The 20,428-nt window shown below is 35.2% G+C and overlaps 1 protein-coding gene and 2 non-coding genes across 3 annotated transcripts in view; 1 reads left to right on the forward strand and 2 right to left on the reverse strand.

The window, feature by feature from the left end:
* Positions 1-8,094: 8,094 nt before the first annotated feature.
* Smp_tRNA_00946_Gln_TTG.1.1 lies at positions 8,095-8,160 on the reverse strand. Its single transcript has one exon. It is a non-coding gene (tRNA).
* A 6,188-nt stretch (positions 8,161-14,348) lies between these two features.
* Smp_022150 (RWD domain-containing protein, putative) overlaps positions 14,349-20,428 on the forward strand; it is a gene marked incomplete at both ends in the record, with an annotated part of 29,172 nt that continues 23,092 nt past the window's right edge. Inside the window, one exon of the mRNA XM_018791204.1 lies at positions 14,349-14,364. Coding sequence (XP_018645586.1) covers positions 14,349-14,364 — 16 coding nt within the window. The remainder of the gene's footprint in view (positions 14,365-20,428) is intronic.
* On the reverse strand, positions 16,556-16,621 carry Smp_tRNA_00523_Gln_TTG.1.1. Its single transcript has one exon. It is a non-coding gene (tRNA).

Below are 20,428 nucleotides of genomic sequence, written 5' to 3' on the forward strand. Positions count from 1 at the left end.
ACGAACACTGTATACAAAGTCAGAAACGTTTTAGCGTCGAGATGCCTAAAAGCCCTGCGTATGGACCATAAAGTCCTAAAACCTTTGGCGGCTATTGCACGGCAGTGTGCAGTAGTCTTTAAGTCTTGACTAACGATGACGCCTAAGTCATTGTGTGCCTGAACAATAGGTAACTCAGTGTTATTCATCGTGTATGTATCTGTACCCTGGTGGCCAATATGCATCACAATACACTTGGAAGTGTTTATCGGCAATTGCCAGGTTTGGGACCATTCAGATAATCTCTCCAGGTCATTTTGAATTTCTAAGCTATCGCCCTTGCTTTGTATCGCTCTCCATATCTTGACATCATCAGCATAGAGTAAGACCGATGACGATAGTAGATGAGGGAGATCATTTACGTACAGGAGGAATAACACTGGCCCCAAAACTGTACCCTGGGGGACTCCACTAAGCACAGTCCCCCAGCTAGACAACTTGGAGTTCACCCTTACTTTTTGTTGACGCCCAACTAGGAAGTCTTTTATCCACATCAATAGATTGCCTCCAATCCCGACATTCCTTAGCTTATATAACAGCCGGTTATGCGGAATCTTGTCGAAAGCTTTGCTGAAATCGATGTAAGCTACGTCTATAGGTAACTTTTGGTCCTTAAGAGCGCACCAGCTTTCACGAGCGACTAATAAGTTTGTGAGACAAGAGTAACCTGTTCTAAAACTATGCTGCTTTTCGGAGAGGATCCGGTTTTCATCGAGATACTTTAACAGTTCCTTCCGAATAATCTTTTCTAAGATTTTAACAACAGCCATAAACCTGGAAAATGTCTATATTATTTCTATTAAACGTTCATTTACTATTATTTATGCACAATAAATTTCAACTGTCTTGAAAATACTTGCATTACTTAAAGGTTTGAAATCAGTGACTCATATAAAGAGTTTTAAAAATCTGCGGTTAAGTGGAGAAAGGAACTCATTGTGTCAGCAATTTGATGCTTATTTTTAAAGTTCCTTGACTTTTTTGAATTTTCGGTCTTGAAAGGTAATACAGAATAGGAGTTAGCAGCTCCAAATAATAGTTTTATATACCACAAACCGATTCTAAATTACCTTTTAACCTAAAGAAATAGAGCGAAGATTATTTAGGGCTTTTCATTTGACTTTCATAAAACGAACTGAAAGAAAAACATGTAGTCTCTTCTCTCGTGGTTGACTTCACTTTAGCATGTTTGTTTCATATCTGAAACAAGAACTTATTTGCATTCCATATTCATTTTTTGACCCATATACGTTGAGCAGCATAGTTCGGACATTATTTCATTATGAAGTCATGAAGTTTTTAACAAATAGCTTATAATATTCAAAATCCTTCGCCAGAGTCTCCGAACAGTCATCCATAGTTATGAGATCGATACCATCCATAACACTTGGGCCCTGATTATCCATAAATTAAGGTCAGATTTTAAGCTAAAGATATTTCACTTTTGTGAACATATTTGAATCTTCAGAACGACCAACTTCATCTAATACATTTTTTGGAGGCTGGTTTATAAGAATCACCACTTTTTCCACTAAATAAAAAATCTTCAATATTTTCTAACCCTATCCCGTCACTCTCATTTTATGTATCTTTAGACTTTGATGTCATCCACACGTTGCAGAACTGAAACGTTTTCTACCTTGCGTTAACCCATTACTCGAACTAAAACCAGTAGGTGGCATCAAATTACCGGCTGGTAAGCCTTATTATTCACGGACTTTTGTGAAAATAAAGCACTCTTTAGTACCATATACCCCTTCCTTTCACTGGAAAAGCCACGGAAACAATCTCTGACTTTGCTACAAATATTGAATGTGTCTAGTTTCTCTCTTCGATTCACTCAAAAAATATTATTTAAGACTTTCTTTCAACAGGATCTTTCTTTTTTCTTTTAAAATCTGGTCTTTCCTTGCGATGATTATTTTGTCAAACATTAAAAACTTGTTATAAAATTGATTACTCTTATTCTTAAAGATAGTCTTTTCCATATGATTAGGAGTAATTGTTCGAATAATCTATTTGAACAATGTGACAACAGCACCATTAGAACTGAATAAACGATGATCATCAACTAAGTGCTTATTTTTTAGTTATAGACTGAAATATCTGTAGCGCCTTTCCATTATTTTAACCTTGGAGTACCTTAGAGGCGTACCAAACAAGGTTGCTATTTGTCTGTAGATTGTATTGCATTCAATAACTGGATGCTTTAAGTAACTTCATTAAATATCGTTCACAAGGACGCAGGTACATTCACTTTTTATAACCTTAGAAACTGAGTTCCGACAAAGTCTTAAACGTTTTCGTTTCTATACTGATATTGTTATCAACTCTGTTACTCTGAGGTTGATCTTCATAAATTAATCTTGCTGTGCTAACGCGCAGTCAGAACGTGAAGAGGTTTTTTTAAGAGGCGTGTCATGTGACACGGGATTTATAATTTATCCCTAACTTTACTGTTTGGCGTTTATTTTCTCTCATTTTTCTGCCCATTTAAGAAATTGTATGGTACTCATTATGCTGACTTCACATGGGTGGCCATACAATACTTTAGATTTTAGCCAGTAGTAAAGACTCATAACTAGGATCGAAATTTAGGACATCAAAAAGGTAGTGTAATGTATGCCAAGTTAGAAAATGATAAGGTAAAGCCAAAACCTATGGTAGATGACTGTCTGCTTGATGAGTATGAAAAAGGTGAAGATTTTATTCGAAAGAATGTGAGGATGTTGATAACAAAATATTTAAGAACCCAGAAAGATACCACAAGCATTACTAACAACTAATTTACAAAGTTTGAAGAATTGATTAATAGGGCCACTGTAGAATGAGAGATTAGATGCATACCTTTGCGTATAAAGTTGTGAGGTAAGCAGATGAATTTCTAACCTTTTTGTAATGCATAAATTATCAAATTGTGCCCCCTTTAGATGCTTTTAAAGATATGTTATGGCCGAATTTGGGATAATTTTCTAATAATGAACCATCGATCGTTTTGCATCATCCGTTTGCGAGCCACGTAAAACAATGCTCGAAAATGTGTTTGGAAAGTGCTTGGTTTCGTCGGCCGATATAACCTGCTCCACAAGGTCTGTTGAACTGATGTAAATTCTCCAGCTCTTAGTGAGGCTAAAATGGCTATAAGTAACCTAAAGCGATGGGGACCAGAAGGGCTTCATGGACTAACCTCTGAGATCTTAAAGGATGATGGTCCAGTTTTGGCGGTCAGATTAAATGAAATCTTAGCTAAAATCTGATAACTGGACGAAGTCCGATCTGACTGGTTTTGATCGTTGATCGCCCCACTCATATAGGAATAATGTAGTGTCTAAAATATTAGTTTCAATAATACTTTGACTTTTATTTAAAACTCGTGAAGTGCAAACACGAGAAAACCGGTATGGTTTCAAACCTAGACGTGGACGTAAAGACCCTTTGGTAGGTTCTGGAACATAAACATAATTTTCGAAGTAACGCTATATTCGTATCCCTCGACCTCAAGGCGGCGCTCGACTCTGTTGATTCTAAGGTTTTGTGGCATTGCCTGTTGGCAAAAGACGTGACAAAAAGTACATTAATGTTGCACAGGCTCTATACTTGAAAACTAATGATTGAGTCAGAGCTTATGGAGAACTGTCATCAGAATTGTTGCCTCAACTGGCATTTATCAGGGTTGTCCGCCTTCCCTATTTCTATTTAATGCTGCCAAACACATACTTTTAGGGATAACACTCTTGTCGTCTGACTTTTCAGGGGTTGACTTCTTACCAGAAGATTTATCTATTCACTTACAATACATAGGTGATGTAGGTGTATTCAGTGAAGACTCTGATAAAATGAAGTCTTCTGACAACCCTGAACAAAAATGCGAGAACTTTCGGGATGTGGTTCTCTCCCTCCAAGTGCAAGAGGTTACTTTAGTAGTGGTTAAATTCACCCCTTAAATTAGTGATTGGTAGTGAAGTATCTGAACACATTGATCCCTCCACTTATCTTGGGATTATCACCTGTACTGATGACCTGGTATCGGACAAAATCTTGGCAAGAATTCAAAAGGCTGGGTTGGCTTTTACTAACCTGCGTCACTTGTGACGTAGGGGAAATATCCGTCCTTAAAACAAGGGGAGAGTTTACTGAGCAGCACTTTGTCGCGCTCTATATTATGGATGTGAAACATAGCCATTAGGAGTAGAGAATATTCTTAGGTTACTTGTATTCAATCATAGGTGTCTAAGAATCATTACTCTTGTATTTTAAGACTATGGAGTAATCAACGCCTGGTTTAAGAAGACAGCACGAAATAAAAGTGGGAAATCGATTGATGAGGTAGTAAATATTCATCAACTGAGGTGTTGGAGACATGTGATATGTACACCAAACCACCGCTTACCTCGGCAGGCGATGTTTTCTGGTGTAGGACTAGGATAAAAGAATCCTGTAAGTGGCCAGTACATGAAGTCATTGATAATCAGGCTTAGCCATGTAAATGGGTACTGACTACGTGATTGAGGTCTATATGATCAACAAAACCGATGGTTAGGAACTTTGAATGACATAGCTCAAAATCATTTGCAACGGCTCACGTGCATCCATTTTTTGTCTTTCCTTAGGTTTTAAGCTCCCGAATCTTTCATAATTTTTCTATCGTTTTTATTCTGTTGATTCATATTTTTTTCTCGAATCGTACCTCTTATGTCTAGTCTTTTCTAGTACCACCGATACTGCTAATATTTTTACTTTTCTGGTATTTATCCCGAAAATTTCACTTTTTCTATGCTATTCGGGTACGGTAACTTAAGCCGATGTACATACTTTTCAGGTTCTACGATATTCCACACTGACTGATCAACTGGAGTAGATTCTGCAACTTTTTTGCATGTCTGGAGTTTTCAAACTCTTTATTATATAATCGTATCTTTCATCTTTCAACTTACAAATTCATTTGTCGATTCAAAGTAGAGATGAATAAACAGATTGATTGAATAATATCGTTGACAAGAAAGTTTTTTTGTCCAACTGTTTTTTAATTTACTTCAATGACATAACAAGTTGCTTTCGTTGTGTAACATTTAAAAACAAAGCGTTTCAAAGAGTGTACGGACTTTAGGGAGATTCATATCTGAAATGATTATATCTCTATTCTTTCTCCCAAGTTTATATCTTTATAGCGATATCTTTTGCTGAATACTATTCGAACCATGTTCCACCTATTACTTGAAAGGTCAAACTTGGTTCACTATTATTTACTGAGTAAGTATGACTGAAGGTGTACAAAATAAATCTATATTCTGTAGATAAGTACTATAAAGAAAAGCATTGCACGTAATTAACACTTATATAGCCAGAAATAAAGACCTCAAATATTATTCATCTGTTGAATTTGGATGCTTGATGTAAATTTAAATGTAATGAAAGATTTCTTTTTAGCAAATTTTGCGTTACAATCCATTGACTTGAATATGCTAAGTCATATATCAGTAGATTGTAGGGGTTTTTTTGGAATTTTGGTTATGTTCGCATAAATCGATCTCAGTCGAGGAATCATTGAAAACCAATGGGCATGAAACAGCTGTTATGTCATAGTATGCAAACCTTGGAATGTGAACACTTACGACGCAACAAGGAATTTAATGAAAGCTAGAAAAGTCCCATACTAACACGAAAAAGCTCTGTATTGTTCCGTGGTTTTCAATGATACTAGACTAACATCTCGTATCACTTGTATTATAGACAGAAACATATGGTGTTGAATTCTATGTCTTGCGTTACTGAAAGAATGTTTATACTTGAAAGTTGCCCAAACGTCATCAATTTAGACTCTAAATTTTAGTTATATTACGTAGTTTACTTTGTGAATCGTATTTATAAAGATGCGAAAATTCGTACGCTTCTCGCCGATTAATTAAGGAGATGCCCGTTTATTTGTATTTCATCAGGTTGATTCATTAAATCTATTTACGATTTAAAGACTCTCATTAGATACAATTTCATCATTCAGCTTGTGATCTGTGATCTTCAATGAGTGTTGCAAACAAACAAAGGCTAGACTATTTTAGGTCCTATCGTCGTCACTATTTATCGGTAGGGAAATTTTTGTGTTTCAAGAAACACTCATAATCTGTTATAGACCTAAATATCTAACTCTGTGTTACTGTTTCGATTATTAATCGTGGTCTGTTAGTTTTATTTATTTTATTTAAACACATAAATATTGGTACAAGGAAGCACCAGATACATATGCGCCACACAAATCTCATTTGATTTGTGTGAGGGCTGTGATACTGCCCAGGTGGTCAAACCGAAGTAGTTGGTTTTCTTAGGGGGCCACAACCGGAGCCTTTGACCTAAAGGTCTGATCCACAAGGCAGTGGAGCATCATCAGGAGATGCAGTCCCATGGTAGCCGGTCATCAACGATTGATTCATAAGTCATTTGCTTCCTTGGGATACTGGAGCCTATGTGCTCCATTGGTTTGGAATCAGGGTTTTCCAACTCCTCTAGGTTGACCCTCCATGTCCAGCAACCCGGTTAAAGCGCCGAACATTCGCTTTTCGTCCTCTCAATTTCGTAAGGAACAGTAATTCCACGAGAAGGCAGTGAGTAGGAATTCCCTGGCAGAGGGTATATACGCGTGTTAGAGTGATGATCGTTTGACTTTATAGTTTAATAAAATGTACATGATATTCTCAATGAATACGGGAACTAAGTATTTTTGATGAAATGTATGAAATACTCACGGAATGTTGACTTTTCTTTAAGAAGGTGCTGTATTGAACAGAATATCTTCTATTAAACAAATTAAATATCGTATTGAAAATCTAGAAGTTTTCAAAAATAACAGAAATTTGAATTATCATTTGGCCTTTCTGTGCTAATGAAAATATCAAATTCTTGAAAGCTCTTGTAAAGTCCAATCTTTGATTTATTACTCAAACGATTGCCAATGAATTAAATTTAGAAAACCTATCATTGAGAAGTTAGACATTAACGCCGTTGGATGCCGGCTTGGTGGTCTAGAAGTTAAGCGTTCGCTCGCGAGACTGATATTTCCTGGGTTCGAATTTGACGAGGCGTGATCGTGGATACACACTGCTGAGGAGTCCCACAATAGGACGAAACGGCCGTCAAATGCTTCCAGGTTTTCCATAGTAGTCTAGCTTCAATTGACTCATGATTTAAATTATAAAACTACTTATTAATCGATAATCATTAAGTTATGGACTAAAAAATTGAACTATGAATGTGACAACTTAAATATTAATTGTTCAATAATTCTGTGTTCAGATTGTTTATCGAATTATTCATGACATACCAATGAAGCGATACTAAAAACTATCATATTTAATAATCTAAGGTATATAAACATGGGTATATAGACTTAGTCTAAGCAACCTTTAGACCACAATCACATGGTCATTGTTTATGTAATGATCAGTAACTGAATAAGTGCCATGTCTTGTGTGTAATTCATGGACATTTAAGAATTCATACATACTACATAATTCACAAAACATGATTTATATATATATATAAATATATATATATATATAATACGTCAACTTCACTAATCATAATTTTTCATTGAAACTTCAAGTATATCCATTTAGACAATAATCACAATTGAGTACACGATGTTTATTCATTTCAATAACTTTCTACCATTAAGTGAAACTCAACTCCTAGCAAAATGTCATTTCATGTAAAGATGGTGGTTAGCAATGGAATCTAGTGTTGTGTGGTGTACTTAGATCGATATAACTAGTATATGACGATGGTCAGACATAGAATGTATTTGGGCAGAAGACCGATAAGCAAAGAACTGAAATGAAGCGCAATTGGTAGGAAAATGCATAAACAATGAAATTAGAGAAGATGCATTGATATTTACAGAAAGGAACAGTGAAGATTGAGACAATTGATTGTTATTTTGCAAACTAACTATTCATTGTATGGTAAGCAGAGATGGATAGTGGCTAGCAGTGGAATCCAGTTTGACGCACGTTTCGTCCTATTTGGGACTCGTGAGCTGGATGTACCTGCATCTCAGAGTTGATGTTCACTCTGGGACTCGAACCCAGTACCCTCGCTTCAAACGCCATCACGTTATCCACTCGGCCACTGAGTCCTGATAGCCACTTGCTTGTGCGATGGGGTGAAGTTCAAATTCAATTAGTCACTATCCATCTCTGCTTACCATGCTTGTGAATTAAGGCTATATCGAAGCAATACGCACAGTATGCACATATGCCAATTAGAGACTGACCAGTTGCAGTCCTAAGCATCAATGGGAAGATTCAAACAAACAATACTAATTGAATTTATTCATTGTATGGTTATCAGAATTTAATTATTGCTTAAATAGATTCCATTGTTCCCAACTGGTGTTCTGTTCACTACACTAGGGCGATGCGTTTCTTTTTATTTGGAAATATTCAAACAACCAATACAAGAATGAATAATATATCATATCACTTAAAGTTTCTTTTGAATCTATTCATCATTATATTATTACGTAATTCAGAATTGAATATTCATTTCAGTAGTTTACAGGTTTTCACACTAAAAATTAATTATAATATGATCGATGGTCAACATGTTGCTATCTTACATCAACTCGGCGCTGAAATACTGTGAAACTATTCGCTCTAATTTAGACGAAAGTTTTTATATACTTTAGATCTCTTTCTTGATATTATTTAATTCAGCATTATAATTAAAATCATCTATGTTATGTCTCGATAAGAATAGTAAATGGTAACTTTATGCTCCATTTATGAACCAATACTGTACATATTTTTATTTTTATCGTATAATTACTAAGTAACTAAACTATTCATATTCATGTCCCCCTTATTATAAGCTTTTTTTGAACTATAAACTATTGTTATATGATTTACCAATCCTGAATTATGCCCTTTCTATCACTTACTATCTCCCCTATTCACAGCCACATTTGGCTGAATCTTGTACAAATGTCGTTTCTTATTCTATGGTACAATGTGGTCCGTTTGATTGGTATATAAACTCAGTATGTGTGAAATATAATGACTCATATCACAGAGGCTGTTCTGGACTTAACTGGTTGGACAAGGAAGAAGCAGGACCGACAAGTACTCTAGACTGCTCGTTTGGGTTTCGTGTGTCATAGGTCCGAACGACAAATCACTTTTCTCTAATTGGCGGCATCATCACGTTATATATGAACTGAGCACACAGGCAGACAGCAAGATATAACAATCTACTTGTTATGTTCATATCTTTTTTATTGTTCTTATAAGTTTATCAACTATAAAAATGATTCTATAAGAACTTTCGTCTAAATTAGAGTGAATAGTTTCACAGTATTTGGGCGCCGAGTTGATGTAAAACATTAAATAAGAAGAAGAATATGTATTCGTAAAATCTCAGCCAGTGAATTTGAAGTAAATCCAACGTTTCGCCTGACAATCTGGTCCAAGCTTTTTTCAAAGGATGAATTTTGTTTAGGTAAAAGAATTTCAAAACAAGAGAAAGAAAAAAAAGAGAAACATTTCCATTTTGATGATAAAAGTCACAATATTCAGAAGAGGTTTTGTGGAGATTTCAGTATTTTTCATAGTTGAAATCATGAGTCAATCTGTTAAGTGCTCTGGGCGAGACTGATAGGTCCTGGGTTCGAATCTCGCGAGTGCGTTATCGTGAATGCGCACTGCTGAGGAGTCCCATAAAAATGGGACGAAACGGCCGTCCAGTGCTTTCAGGTTTTCCATAGTGGTCTAGCTTCAATTGACTCATGATTTCAACTATTAAAATATTCCTTGAATTACTATTCCTGAAATGAGGGAGATGGGAGGGGTAATTACGTTTAAATCTCGATAAACAATTCGTTCAATTGTTCATATTTATAATTTCCATGATGATAAAATATAAAATAAATATTATGTAATCATTTTTTAAACTGATTCATAATAAGTTAATTCTGGTTAAATTTAGACAAAATGATTCGATTGAAGTACCTAAAAAAAGGATATATAATTAGTCATATTATAAGATTCAGTCTAAATATACTTTCAGATGAAATCATACAATTCTTTCTTTTTGATATTAAATTTGTTGAATTCATGGAAAACTTGGAAACACTGAATGGAAGCTTTGTCCCCACATGGGACTCCTCAGCACTGCGCATCTACGATCCCGCACTCGTGAGATTCGAACCCAGGACCTACCAGTCTCACGCCAGAGCACCTAACCGATAGACCACCAAGCTGGCATATAACAGCGTTAATGTCTGACTTTAATCAATTCATGAAATCGTTCACTGCTGAGGAGTTTCATATTGGGACGAATCGGCTGTTCAATGCTTTGAGATTTTTCAAGGTGGTCTAACTGTAATCGATTCATGAATTTAACTATTAAATCACTACAATCTACACAAAACCCCATTTCTGATATTAAATCATTTGTTTATTTGATATAAGAATGAAGTTTTAAATGTAGAGATTTCTGTCATTGAAATATATTCAAACTTAAGACTTATGTTCTAAATATGTCATAGTATTCACAATTTGTCATAGGAAACTCAGCATTTTTTATTTTAGAATACTTTAGGCCATTGTGTAGAGAACGAGAACATAGATGAGGACAACGAAGTTTATTTGGATACAAAATAACCACTTGTCTAAATAAAACATGAGAACAATACAGTAATGACTTCATTTGCAAAATGTCAATCAATCGTCTCAGACTTAATTATTTCCTCGTTTCCACACCATTCCTTCTCTATTCTCGTCCTCTTTTCTTAGATCTTCTTAACCTTCTGCCTTCAGGCACTTCATTTTCGATTGATGACATATACTACTTATATCTGTCAACATCAGTAGCACATACCAAAATAGGATAATTAAAACATTATGTATAATATAATAAACGTATAACATGGAAGAAGTCACCAACTTGAAAGGTTTTATATATTAGATAAATTCCTTATCTAAACTAATTAAATATGCTCAAAATAACATAAGAATAATATACATTATGGAAAGCTACATTTGACACTATTTGTTTTTAAAATTATTTATTAAGCAAAGATGAATTGTGGCTAGCAGTGGAATCCAGAACGCGCGTCTCGTCTTATTTGGGACTCGCCAGCCTGATGTACCTGCATCTTAGAGTGGATGTTCATCCTGGGACTCGAACCCAATACCGTTCGTTTCACACGCCATCGCGTTACCCACTCAGCCACTGAGTCCTTACAGCCACTTGCTTGTGCAATGGGGTGAAGTTTAAATTCACTTAGTATTGTTTGTTTGAATCTTCCCATTGATGCTTAGGACTGCAACTGGTCAGTCTCTAATTGGCATATGTGCATACTGTGCGTATTGCCTCGATATAGCCTTAATTCACAAGCACTATAAGCAAAGATGGATAGTGGTTAGTAGTGGAATCCAGGACGCGCATTTCGTCCCATTTGGGACTCGTCAGCTGAATATACCTGCATCTCAGAATCATTTATTATTACAAAACTTTTTATGGTTTTATCATGATATCCATTTTATCTTGGATTATGAAACCAGAGTTGAAGGTTTGATATTTGAAGAGATTAAATGAAAGATTCCCTGAAATAGTTCATTATTGAGTGCTGTATGAGAATCTATTCATTTTATAAGAGCTATAAATCTGAAAAACTGACATATTGTATTGAACAAGAACGAGAGTGAAGGTAGACTATCTCACTAAAATCTGACAACCATATAGTAAACAGTTAATTTGCAAATTATCAATCAATTGTCTAAATCTTGACTGTTCTTTCTGCAAATATGAGTGCATAGTCTCCGATTATTATTATTCATGCATTTCCATATCAACTGCGTTTCGTTTCCGTTCTCTCCTTATTGGTCTTCTACTGAAATACATTCCATGCCCGACTATCGTTATATACTACTAGTGTGGATATAAGTAGCCCACACCACAATATGTATAGAAAGATTATCATCATACTTAATATATTCTTTAGTATGAAAAATATGTTGTTTAGTGAATACGAAGAAAGAACATGGTAGATAGAGGTGACTTGTTATACAGAAATCTTTATAAATAAAGAAACGGAAAACTTTCTCGTATATTTATTATACTAGTTAGAAAATTAAGAATATTATTACTTACCTATCTAGAAATACATTTTGACTAGTATAAACCTGTTCAACGACTTTTCAATTTGGAATTACAAAATGGAAGTTTCTGTTGAAAATACCGAACATCTTTTTGTTCTAGACTCATTAGTAATATTATGATTTAAAAACAATTTTACGTCTTTTCTCTGAAATTTTATCGTTTAGCATGGTTATACGAGAATTATAAGCAAAAGGAGGTTTTGCGGAGTTTTTGTAATGATTTAATGGTTGAATTCATGGGTCAATCAAAGTTAGAGCACAATGGAAAACCTGGAAACACTGGATGGCCATTTCGTCCTGGTGTAAAACTCCTCAGTAGTGCGTACCCGAAATTCGAAAAAAGAACCTTCGGTCTCGCGCGTGAACGCTTAACCTCTAGACCACTGAGCTGGCATCCAATTGTGTTAATGTCTGACTTCAATCGACCCATGATCATTACGCAACCCATACTGGTTTTCAATAGTAGTCTAGCTTAGATTGACTTATGAATTCAACCGTTAAAATTACTACAATCTCCACAAATCCCAACACTGATGATATCATATTTGTTTATTTCTTAATGCTGGTCGAATTCTAATTGTTGGGCTGTATTATGATCTCTTGCCTAATTGACTAGACACAAAGTCCCTTACAATTTTATTTATACATTACTAATAGTGAGTAACATAGTATAATACTTTGGTGATGTAGTATTTTCATTCGACCATCTTATATCGAAATCTGATGAAGCATTTGAAATGTTCAAGTCTCATCAATAACAGTTTTGTACTGAGAAATACTCATTATAATTATAATCCAATTACTCCAATCTACCTGTATCTCAGTGTTGACGTTTACTCAGCTGAGTGAATAATGGGTTAAGCGTTTGAAACGAAAGCAGGTAGATTCCCCGACGTAGTCCATATACGACAAAATACCCTTTCAGCATTCTGTTGTTAGCCAACATCTAGATATGCTTGAAATGCTTGTGAACTAATGGCAATATCGAAGTTATTTTGCCAGCATGCATGTATGATGAAACAGAATGATCAATTGCAGCGCAAATATCAAAAATGAAAAGATGCAAATAATCTTTACAGATGAGGGTAATATTCTTTTACAGAACTTTTTGTTAAACGTTCTAATATTGTGAAAATACTGTTTATATGTCAAATTTAAAAACGAACCTAATTGCCTCACATATATCAATGACATCGGAATTTGTTGAAAGCTCGGTTGTCACATGATGCGATTCCCAATGATTTGGACTAACAGTCAGATTTCAATAGATTAAAAACATGAGTATGATATTTTATTACGTTAATTTTGTACCCATAATCTGCATATATAAGCAGGGTGTTATATTAAAATTATCAGAAGGGGCTTTGTGGAGATTTGGTATTTTCATAGTTGAAAGCGTGAGTGAATTGAAGCTAGACCACCATGAAAAACCTGGAAGCACTGGACGGCCGTTTCGTCCTGACTGAATTCGAGAGTTAAATCCAGGAGTTCTAATGAGAAGCAGTGACCAGTGGAGTTCAAACCACGTCTGTTGTGAGATATCAACTCACTGAAGACAATTGGTGAACGGTTGCTCGACTTCGTGGATCAGTTGAAGTTAGACATTAACACCGTTGGATGCCGGCTCGGTGGTCTATCGGTCAAGTGATATGGAGCATGACCGGTAGGTCCTGGGTTCGAGTTTCACGAGTGAGGGATCGTGGATGCGCACTGCTGAGGAGTCTCATAATAGGACAAAACGGCCGTCCAGTGCTACCAGGTTTTCCATGGTGGTCTAGCTTCAATGGACTCACGCTTTCAACTATGTTATATTATACTAAATAACATTTATCCATCTAGTTTAGTGCTGTTATCTTTTTTTAAATCAGTCAAGTGCTAACATCAATAAGACAGTTTCGTGCGTATCCGTCACTCGTTTACAACATATTATTACATTCATCTATTGATCAGTATTTCACCACAAAATTATGGTTTATCTTTGCTATCTATTCTTTAATAGGTCAATTAAAAGATGAATCTGAAAGAAATGTAAGCAGTGATTTAAAAAACAACTCTGAAACTTCCCTACCAACGAATTCTAATCCAAATCATTCAACTGATCCTATTGAAACCAATGAAAGCCAAAATATAAACTCTGTAAAATCTCAAGTCCTTAATGAAATGAATAAAAATGAAAGTAAGTTACATTGTGTTCTATTTTGTTCTTCTCTCGCAAGTTTTCATTCGAGTTAAATGAGCTTGCAATAATGGCATATTACATTAGCTGTAAGATATAAAATTTTCAGTACCATATCTATGCTCTTCTTCAATTATTCATAGTGTCGTTAATTATTTTGTTGTAAATAAGTATGCATACTTTTATTATTTACTATTTGTAAACACAAATAAACAAAGACTTTAATTATAGGTCAGATTAGTATATACTATTTTGTCTTTCATTAGACTATTGTATCAAGTATGATCATTATTTCACTATATACACTAACACGGTATGTGCTTTGCGCCATCCAAGTGAAAAGTACTCCTAGAAGACTGGCAGGATTCTCATCCTGTACTCACCCTAGATGGTGAGCAGATTGAAGTAGTTGAGAAGTTCGTGTATCTAGGTAGCTACATAAGTGCTGGTGGTGGCGTGAGTGATGAGATCGATGCACGTATAATGAAAGCCAGAGCGGCTTATGCCAATCTGGGCCATCTTTAGCGCCTTCGTAATGTTAGTCTGGCTGTAAAAGGTCGGATTTACAACGTTTCGGTGAGAGCAGTTTTGCTCTATGCTTGTGAAACCTGGCCTCTCCGAGTTGAGGATGTTAGACGACTCTCTGTGTTCGAACATCGTTGTCTCCGAAGGATTGCTCACATCCAGAGGCAACACCATGTTAGTAATGCAGAGGTTCGGCATCGTGTGTTCGGGCGCAGAGATGATAATTCAATTGGTGTCACCATCTTGAAACACCGACTTCGGTGGCTTGGACATGTTCCACGAATGTCGTCCCAGAGACTTCCACGTCGTGCATTATTTGCCGACTCTGGGACTGGTTGGAAGAAGCGGAGAGGAGGTCAGTGTATGATATGGTGTCGTGGTATGAAAGAAAGCTGCAAAGGGCTAGCTTCTATCGGTCCTCCTTGACTCCCTGGCTGGGGTCCGAGAGATGGTGCGACACAGTGGCTAGAGACGTTGTCAGATATGGCTCAGAATAGAAGCTAGTGGCGAACCTGCTGTAACCTTCTACTTTCTTCATAAAGAGTGGTTATAACTTTCTTAACTGAAAGAGTTCTTCTGGTTATACATTTCAGTTCTCTCCATCATTACTCTTCGCTTTTTTTTCATTCTATTTTTTCTTTCGTATATATGCACCTTACCCCTTTCTCTTCCCATCGTCATTGTTTTCTGTGGCTCATATATATCTGGTGCCCCTTTGTACCAATATGTACGCGTTCAAATAAATAAATAAACATATATATACGGTTACACGAAATTGTAGGTTTTTAAAAGCCTTTTAGAAGTGATTTACACTGAACGGATACAAATTCCATGGTATATTTAAGTAGAGTGTCAATCATATGAACAAACTCAATTCAAACGTTCTCATATGATTTTGAGATAGTGAACACGATATTTAGCTCAGATGGATGATATTGATAAAGTTTCTTTCTGTGAACTGGATGATTTGGTCATGGAGCTTTCATTGCTCTTCTGAACAACATTATCATTATAAACTTCATGTAGAAATGAAGTGATCGAATTTCTCCAATTATGAATCACAGCATGTCCTGTTGAGTTAACTCTTGGTTGGTTATTATGGCCCTTTATCTGTCATAATCTGCCTCTTTATTTTGATTGTATCTCCGAATGATTTTATTCTTGGTCTTATATTTATTCGTGATTTTTCTGATTGGTTGATAGATAGCTAATCAACATCAAGGTCGACAGGACAAGCTGTAAGTCAAATAAGGAGGAATTCAAACATTTCACTTCTACCTTACGTTTGTGCTCATGATGTTGTTCAGAAGAACAATGAAAGCTCCATGACCTAACCATCCAGTTCTGAGAACGAAACTCCGTCATAAAAACAGCTATTTAAATAGGTTATATATCATCACAGTAAAATAATTTTGTTCATGTACTGAAGAAGTAAAATTTCATAGATTTTTCTCTAACATTATCACCCATGAAATTCAGCAGGATGTTTCAACTGAGTAACCCTGTGCACAATTCGAACTAATAAATAATGTATTGTCGCATGGCGCTTCTAATATATTAGTGGATTGCAAAGATGGATAGTGGCTAGCAGTGGAATCCAGTTTGACGCACGTTTCGTCCTATTTGGGACTCGTGAGCTGGATGTACCTGCATCTCAGAGTTGATGTTCACTCTGGGACTCGAACCCAGTACCCTCGCTTCAAACGCCATCACGTTATCCACTCGGCCACTGAGTCCTGATAGTCACTTCCTTGTGCAATGGGGTGAAGTTGGATTCCACTACTAGCCACTATCCATCTTCGCCTAACATGCTTGTGAAATAAGGCTATATCGAAGCAATACGCACAGTATGCACATATGCCAATTAGAGACTGACCAGTTGCAGTCCTAAGCATCAATGGGAAGATTCAAACAAACAATACTAAGTGAATATTAGTGGATTATTCAGATATACAATACAGGTCAATTTATTCTGTAATGTAACATATACCACTACGAATTCAAAAACGTTTATCACTTACACTTAATCACATGGCAGTGTCAATTAAGAAATAACCGAAATTGAATCTTTTAAATATCTTTATTACTTTACCTACTTACTTACGCCTGTCACACTTCGTGAAGGAACATAGGCTGACCACCAGCATTCTTCATCCAACTCTTTCCTGGATAATCCTTTCCATTTGCTATTCATCCTTTTGATGTCTGCTTCCAATTTCCGACGCACTGTGTTCTTTAGTCTCCTTCTTTTCTGTTTCCCTCTAGGATTCCACCCTTAGCTCTTCTAGGTTTACTAACGATCCCGAGATCAGGCAAAGGAGGAGAGTCGGGTATGAGGTCAGCAGCTCCATCCCTTAAAAAAAAACTTTGTTTAAAAACGCTAACCAGAATAAACAAATTAAACCATTTAAACTTTCCCCCACCCAAGTTGAGGGATCATCATTCAGAAGAATTATGACGTCTCATGTTGAAAGCCGAGATTATTCTGAAATCATTAGACGTATGACCCTTCTTAAAACCAGAGCATCAATTAATGTAGGTACATGGAATGTTCGGACAGTGTAGGAGACCAGGAGGACCTGTCAAATAGCTACAGAAAATATCACTAACATATAAGTATCAAATTAAATTGAAGACAGTCTGCAATTGACTATTCAATTTGACTTTTCTATTTAACACTAAATAAAATCAGTTATTAAAACCATTCAGATAGTTAATCAATTACTCAGCATTGGCATAGATTGATGATTACGCAATAAAGAGAACTGACTAAAATCCATAAAATGGAAGTTAAGTTTCCATTAAATCAGTCCAAAAGTCAACTCATTGGGTGCTATATTTAACAGTCATTTGTTCACATTAATGTTTGATCACAAATGTATACCTTAAGTGGATGGGTCTCGAACTAACAAATGAGACAAATATTCAGTAAAATTTCATGTATTTACTTATTTTTTTCTCCAATGTATCACGTTACTTTGCAACTGAAACTATCACTAGTCACATCTGATCAATCATTGAGTATATTTCAATTACACTTTTGTTTACTTCGTAATTCTGATCTAATTCCATCGATCAAGTGATTCGACATTGCAAGGAGTATTTATTGATAATACGTGTTTTTTGGAGTTAGTCAATCAGTGCTAAGGATTGAACAAACAAAATTTTGCCTAGTACTTAGTAATCAATCATTTGTAGTGTTATAACTTGCGGTCTTGGATGCCCTGTCAATACCGCCAACAGGAGATCAGTGACTTATAGATCTGACCAATGGCTCATAAAACCCGTACGAGCAGTATAGAGTACTTATCGGTCCTGTTTTCTGCCTAGCCCAGTCAGTTAAGTCCAGAACACTAATAACAGCCTCTGTAGTATGAATCATTATATTTCAAACATACTGGGTTTATATAGAAACTAAACAAACCACAGGGTATCATAAATTAAAAAACAAAATTTGTACAACATGTAGCCAAATGTGACTGTAAATAAGGAAGATAGTAATCAATAGATAGGGTATAACTTAAGAATGGTAAATCATATAACAATAGTTCATTGGTCAAAATAAAGCTCATAATAAGAGGGATATGAATATGAGTAGTTTAGTTAGTTAACAATTATACGATAAAATATATATGCATAGTATTGGTTCATAATTAGATCCCAAAGTTATCATGCACTGTTCTTATAAGGACATAACATGTAGATACCTCAGTATTGTATGATGACAATAAAGGTTCAAGTTACTTATTAGTATTATCTTAGATTGTATGATATGTTTACGAATGTCACCTAACAAGTAAAGTTAGGTACAATAGACTTTCTGATGGACTACTTTGAATGAACTAACGGTAGGAACTACCAGTTTCAGTCCTATTACATCGATGGAAAGATTCAAACAAACAATACTAAATGAATTTACCTATCGTGATAGTTAAAACTTATCAAGAAAAACTAAACAGTAACACCAACAATAACAGAAGATTGAACGGAAAACAATGTGTAAACAGAATAGTAAAAGAATTCAAGGTTAGTAATAAGTATATTACACATTATGAAAGTATTCATTAGGAATCTTAGTCTCATATAAAAATATTTCATTTTGAACAATAGAATACTTTTATTGGTTAACTAATCAACTAACTAGCTACAGTTTTGCTCATTAAACCTATATGTATTAAATAAGATCAGCATGCACACACACACACTAGTAAAGCACTATATGTTTATGGATTATAATGACAAAGAAGGTCATACTCAGTCAGATATATAGTTATATATATATATATACTTAGATAATTAATTATGCATAGTATAAAGAAATATGTTTACTTTGATTAGGAAGGAATTCTGTGTACGTGAGGGATTGTTAATTTTTGTTTTTTTATTTTATTTTTATAGAATAAGTTCTTTTAAAACAAATGTACGAATATTCTAGTCATGTCTACACATAGATATGGCATCTAGATGTATAATGACTAAGTATTAACCTCATAAAATTGTGTACTTATCATTAAAAGAATGCACTATATAATTAAATCATTAGGTTTTGTGAGTAATGCTACATAGATGTTGAAAACTTACATAATAATTGGCTTACTACTTATGTATAATTAAGTAGTTCATTTTATTTAATTAATTTTGTCTGAATACATGAATATTGGTATAAGGTATATATATATATATATATATATATATATATATATATATATATATATATATATATATATATATATATATATATATATATATATATATATGCACCAGACGAAAAATTGTCTTTCACTTTATTCGTGTGAGGGATATGATAATGTCCGGGTGTCCATACCGAAGCAGATGGTTTTCTTAGGATGCTACACACCCGGAGCCTTTGACCTAAAGTTCTGATCCAAAACTCAATGGAGCATCGTGAGAAAATGCAGTCCCATGGTAAACGGTGACCAACAATCGGTTCATACTCCATTTGTTCTCTCAGGATTCTGTAGCCCATGTCTAACACTGATTTGGTGTCAGGGTTTTCCAACTTCCCCAGATTGACTGTCGGTGTGCACCGGCCCGGTTAAAGCGCCGTACATTCGTTTTTCGTTCACTCAATTTCGTAAAGAACACATTCGTTATGAGAAAGAAGTGAGTAGGACTTTCTCTGGCAAAGGCTATATACACGTGGTCGAGTGAGAGCCTTTCTAGATAGAGGGTGGGTGCTCCCCACTCTCGGCCGTACCAGGGCATGAAATAATTATCCTTCTTCCATGATTCATTTGTCCGATTTATACAAAATAGTGTTTTAAGAGAAGTGTTCAAGTAAGAATTAAGTATTATTTTAAGTCTTTATTCCTAAATACTCTAGAGTCAGATTGGTATGTGCAGCTCCTCCATACCTGTTTGTGAATAAAATGTCAATGCGTTCACAAAAATCTGTTGTGATAAAGTTACAATTTTCAATAGTTACATTTTTTAATGATTGACACATACATATCCAAACTAAGATTATACAGTAGGTGAGTTCATCACAAGAAAAGTGGTAGACTATAATCAAGTCAGT

Source organism: Schistosoma mansoni, assembly GCF_000237925.1.
Source record: "Schistosoma mansoni, WGS project CABG00000000 data, chromosome 3 unplaced supercontig 0174, strain Puerto Rico, whole genome shotgun sequence".
NCBI classification, from domain to species: Eukaryota; Metazoa; Platyhelminthes; class Trematoda; order Strigeidida; family Schistosomatidae; genus Schistosoma; species Schistosoma mansoni.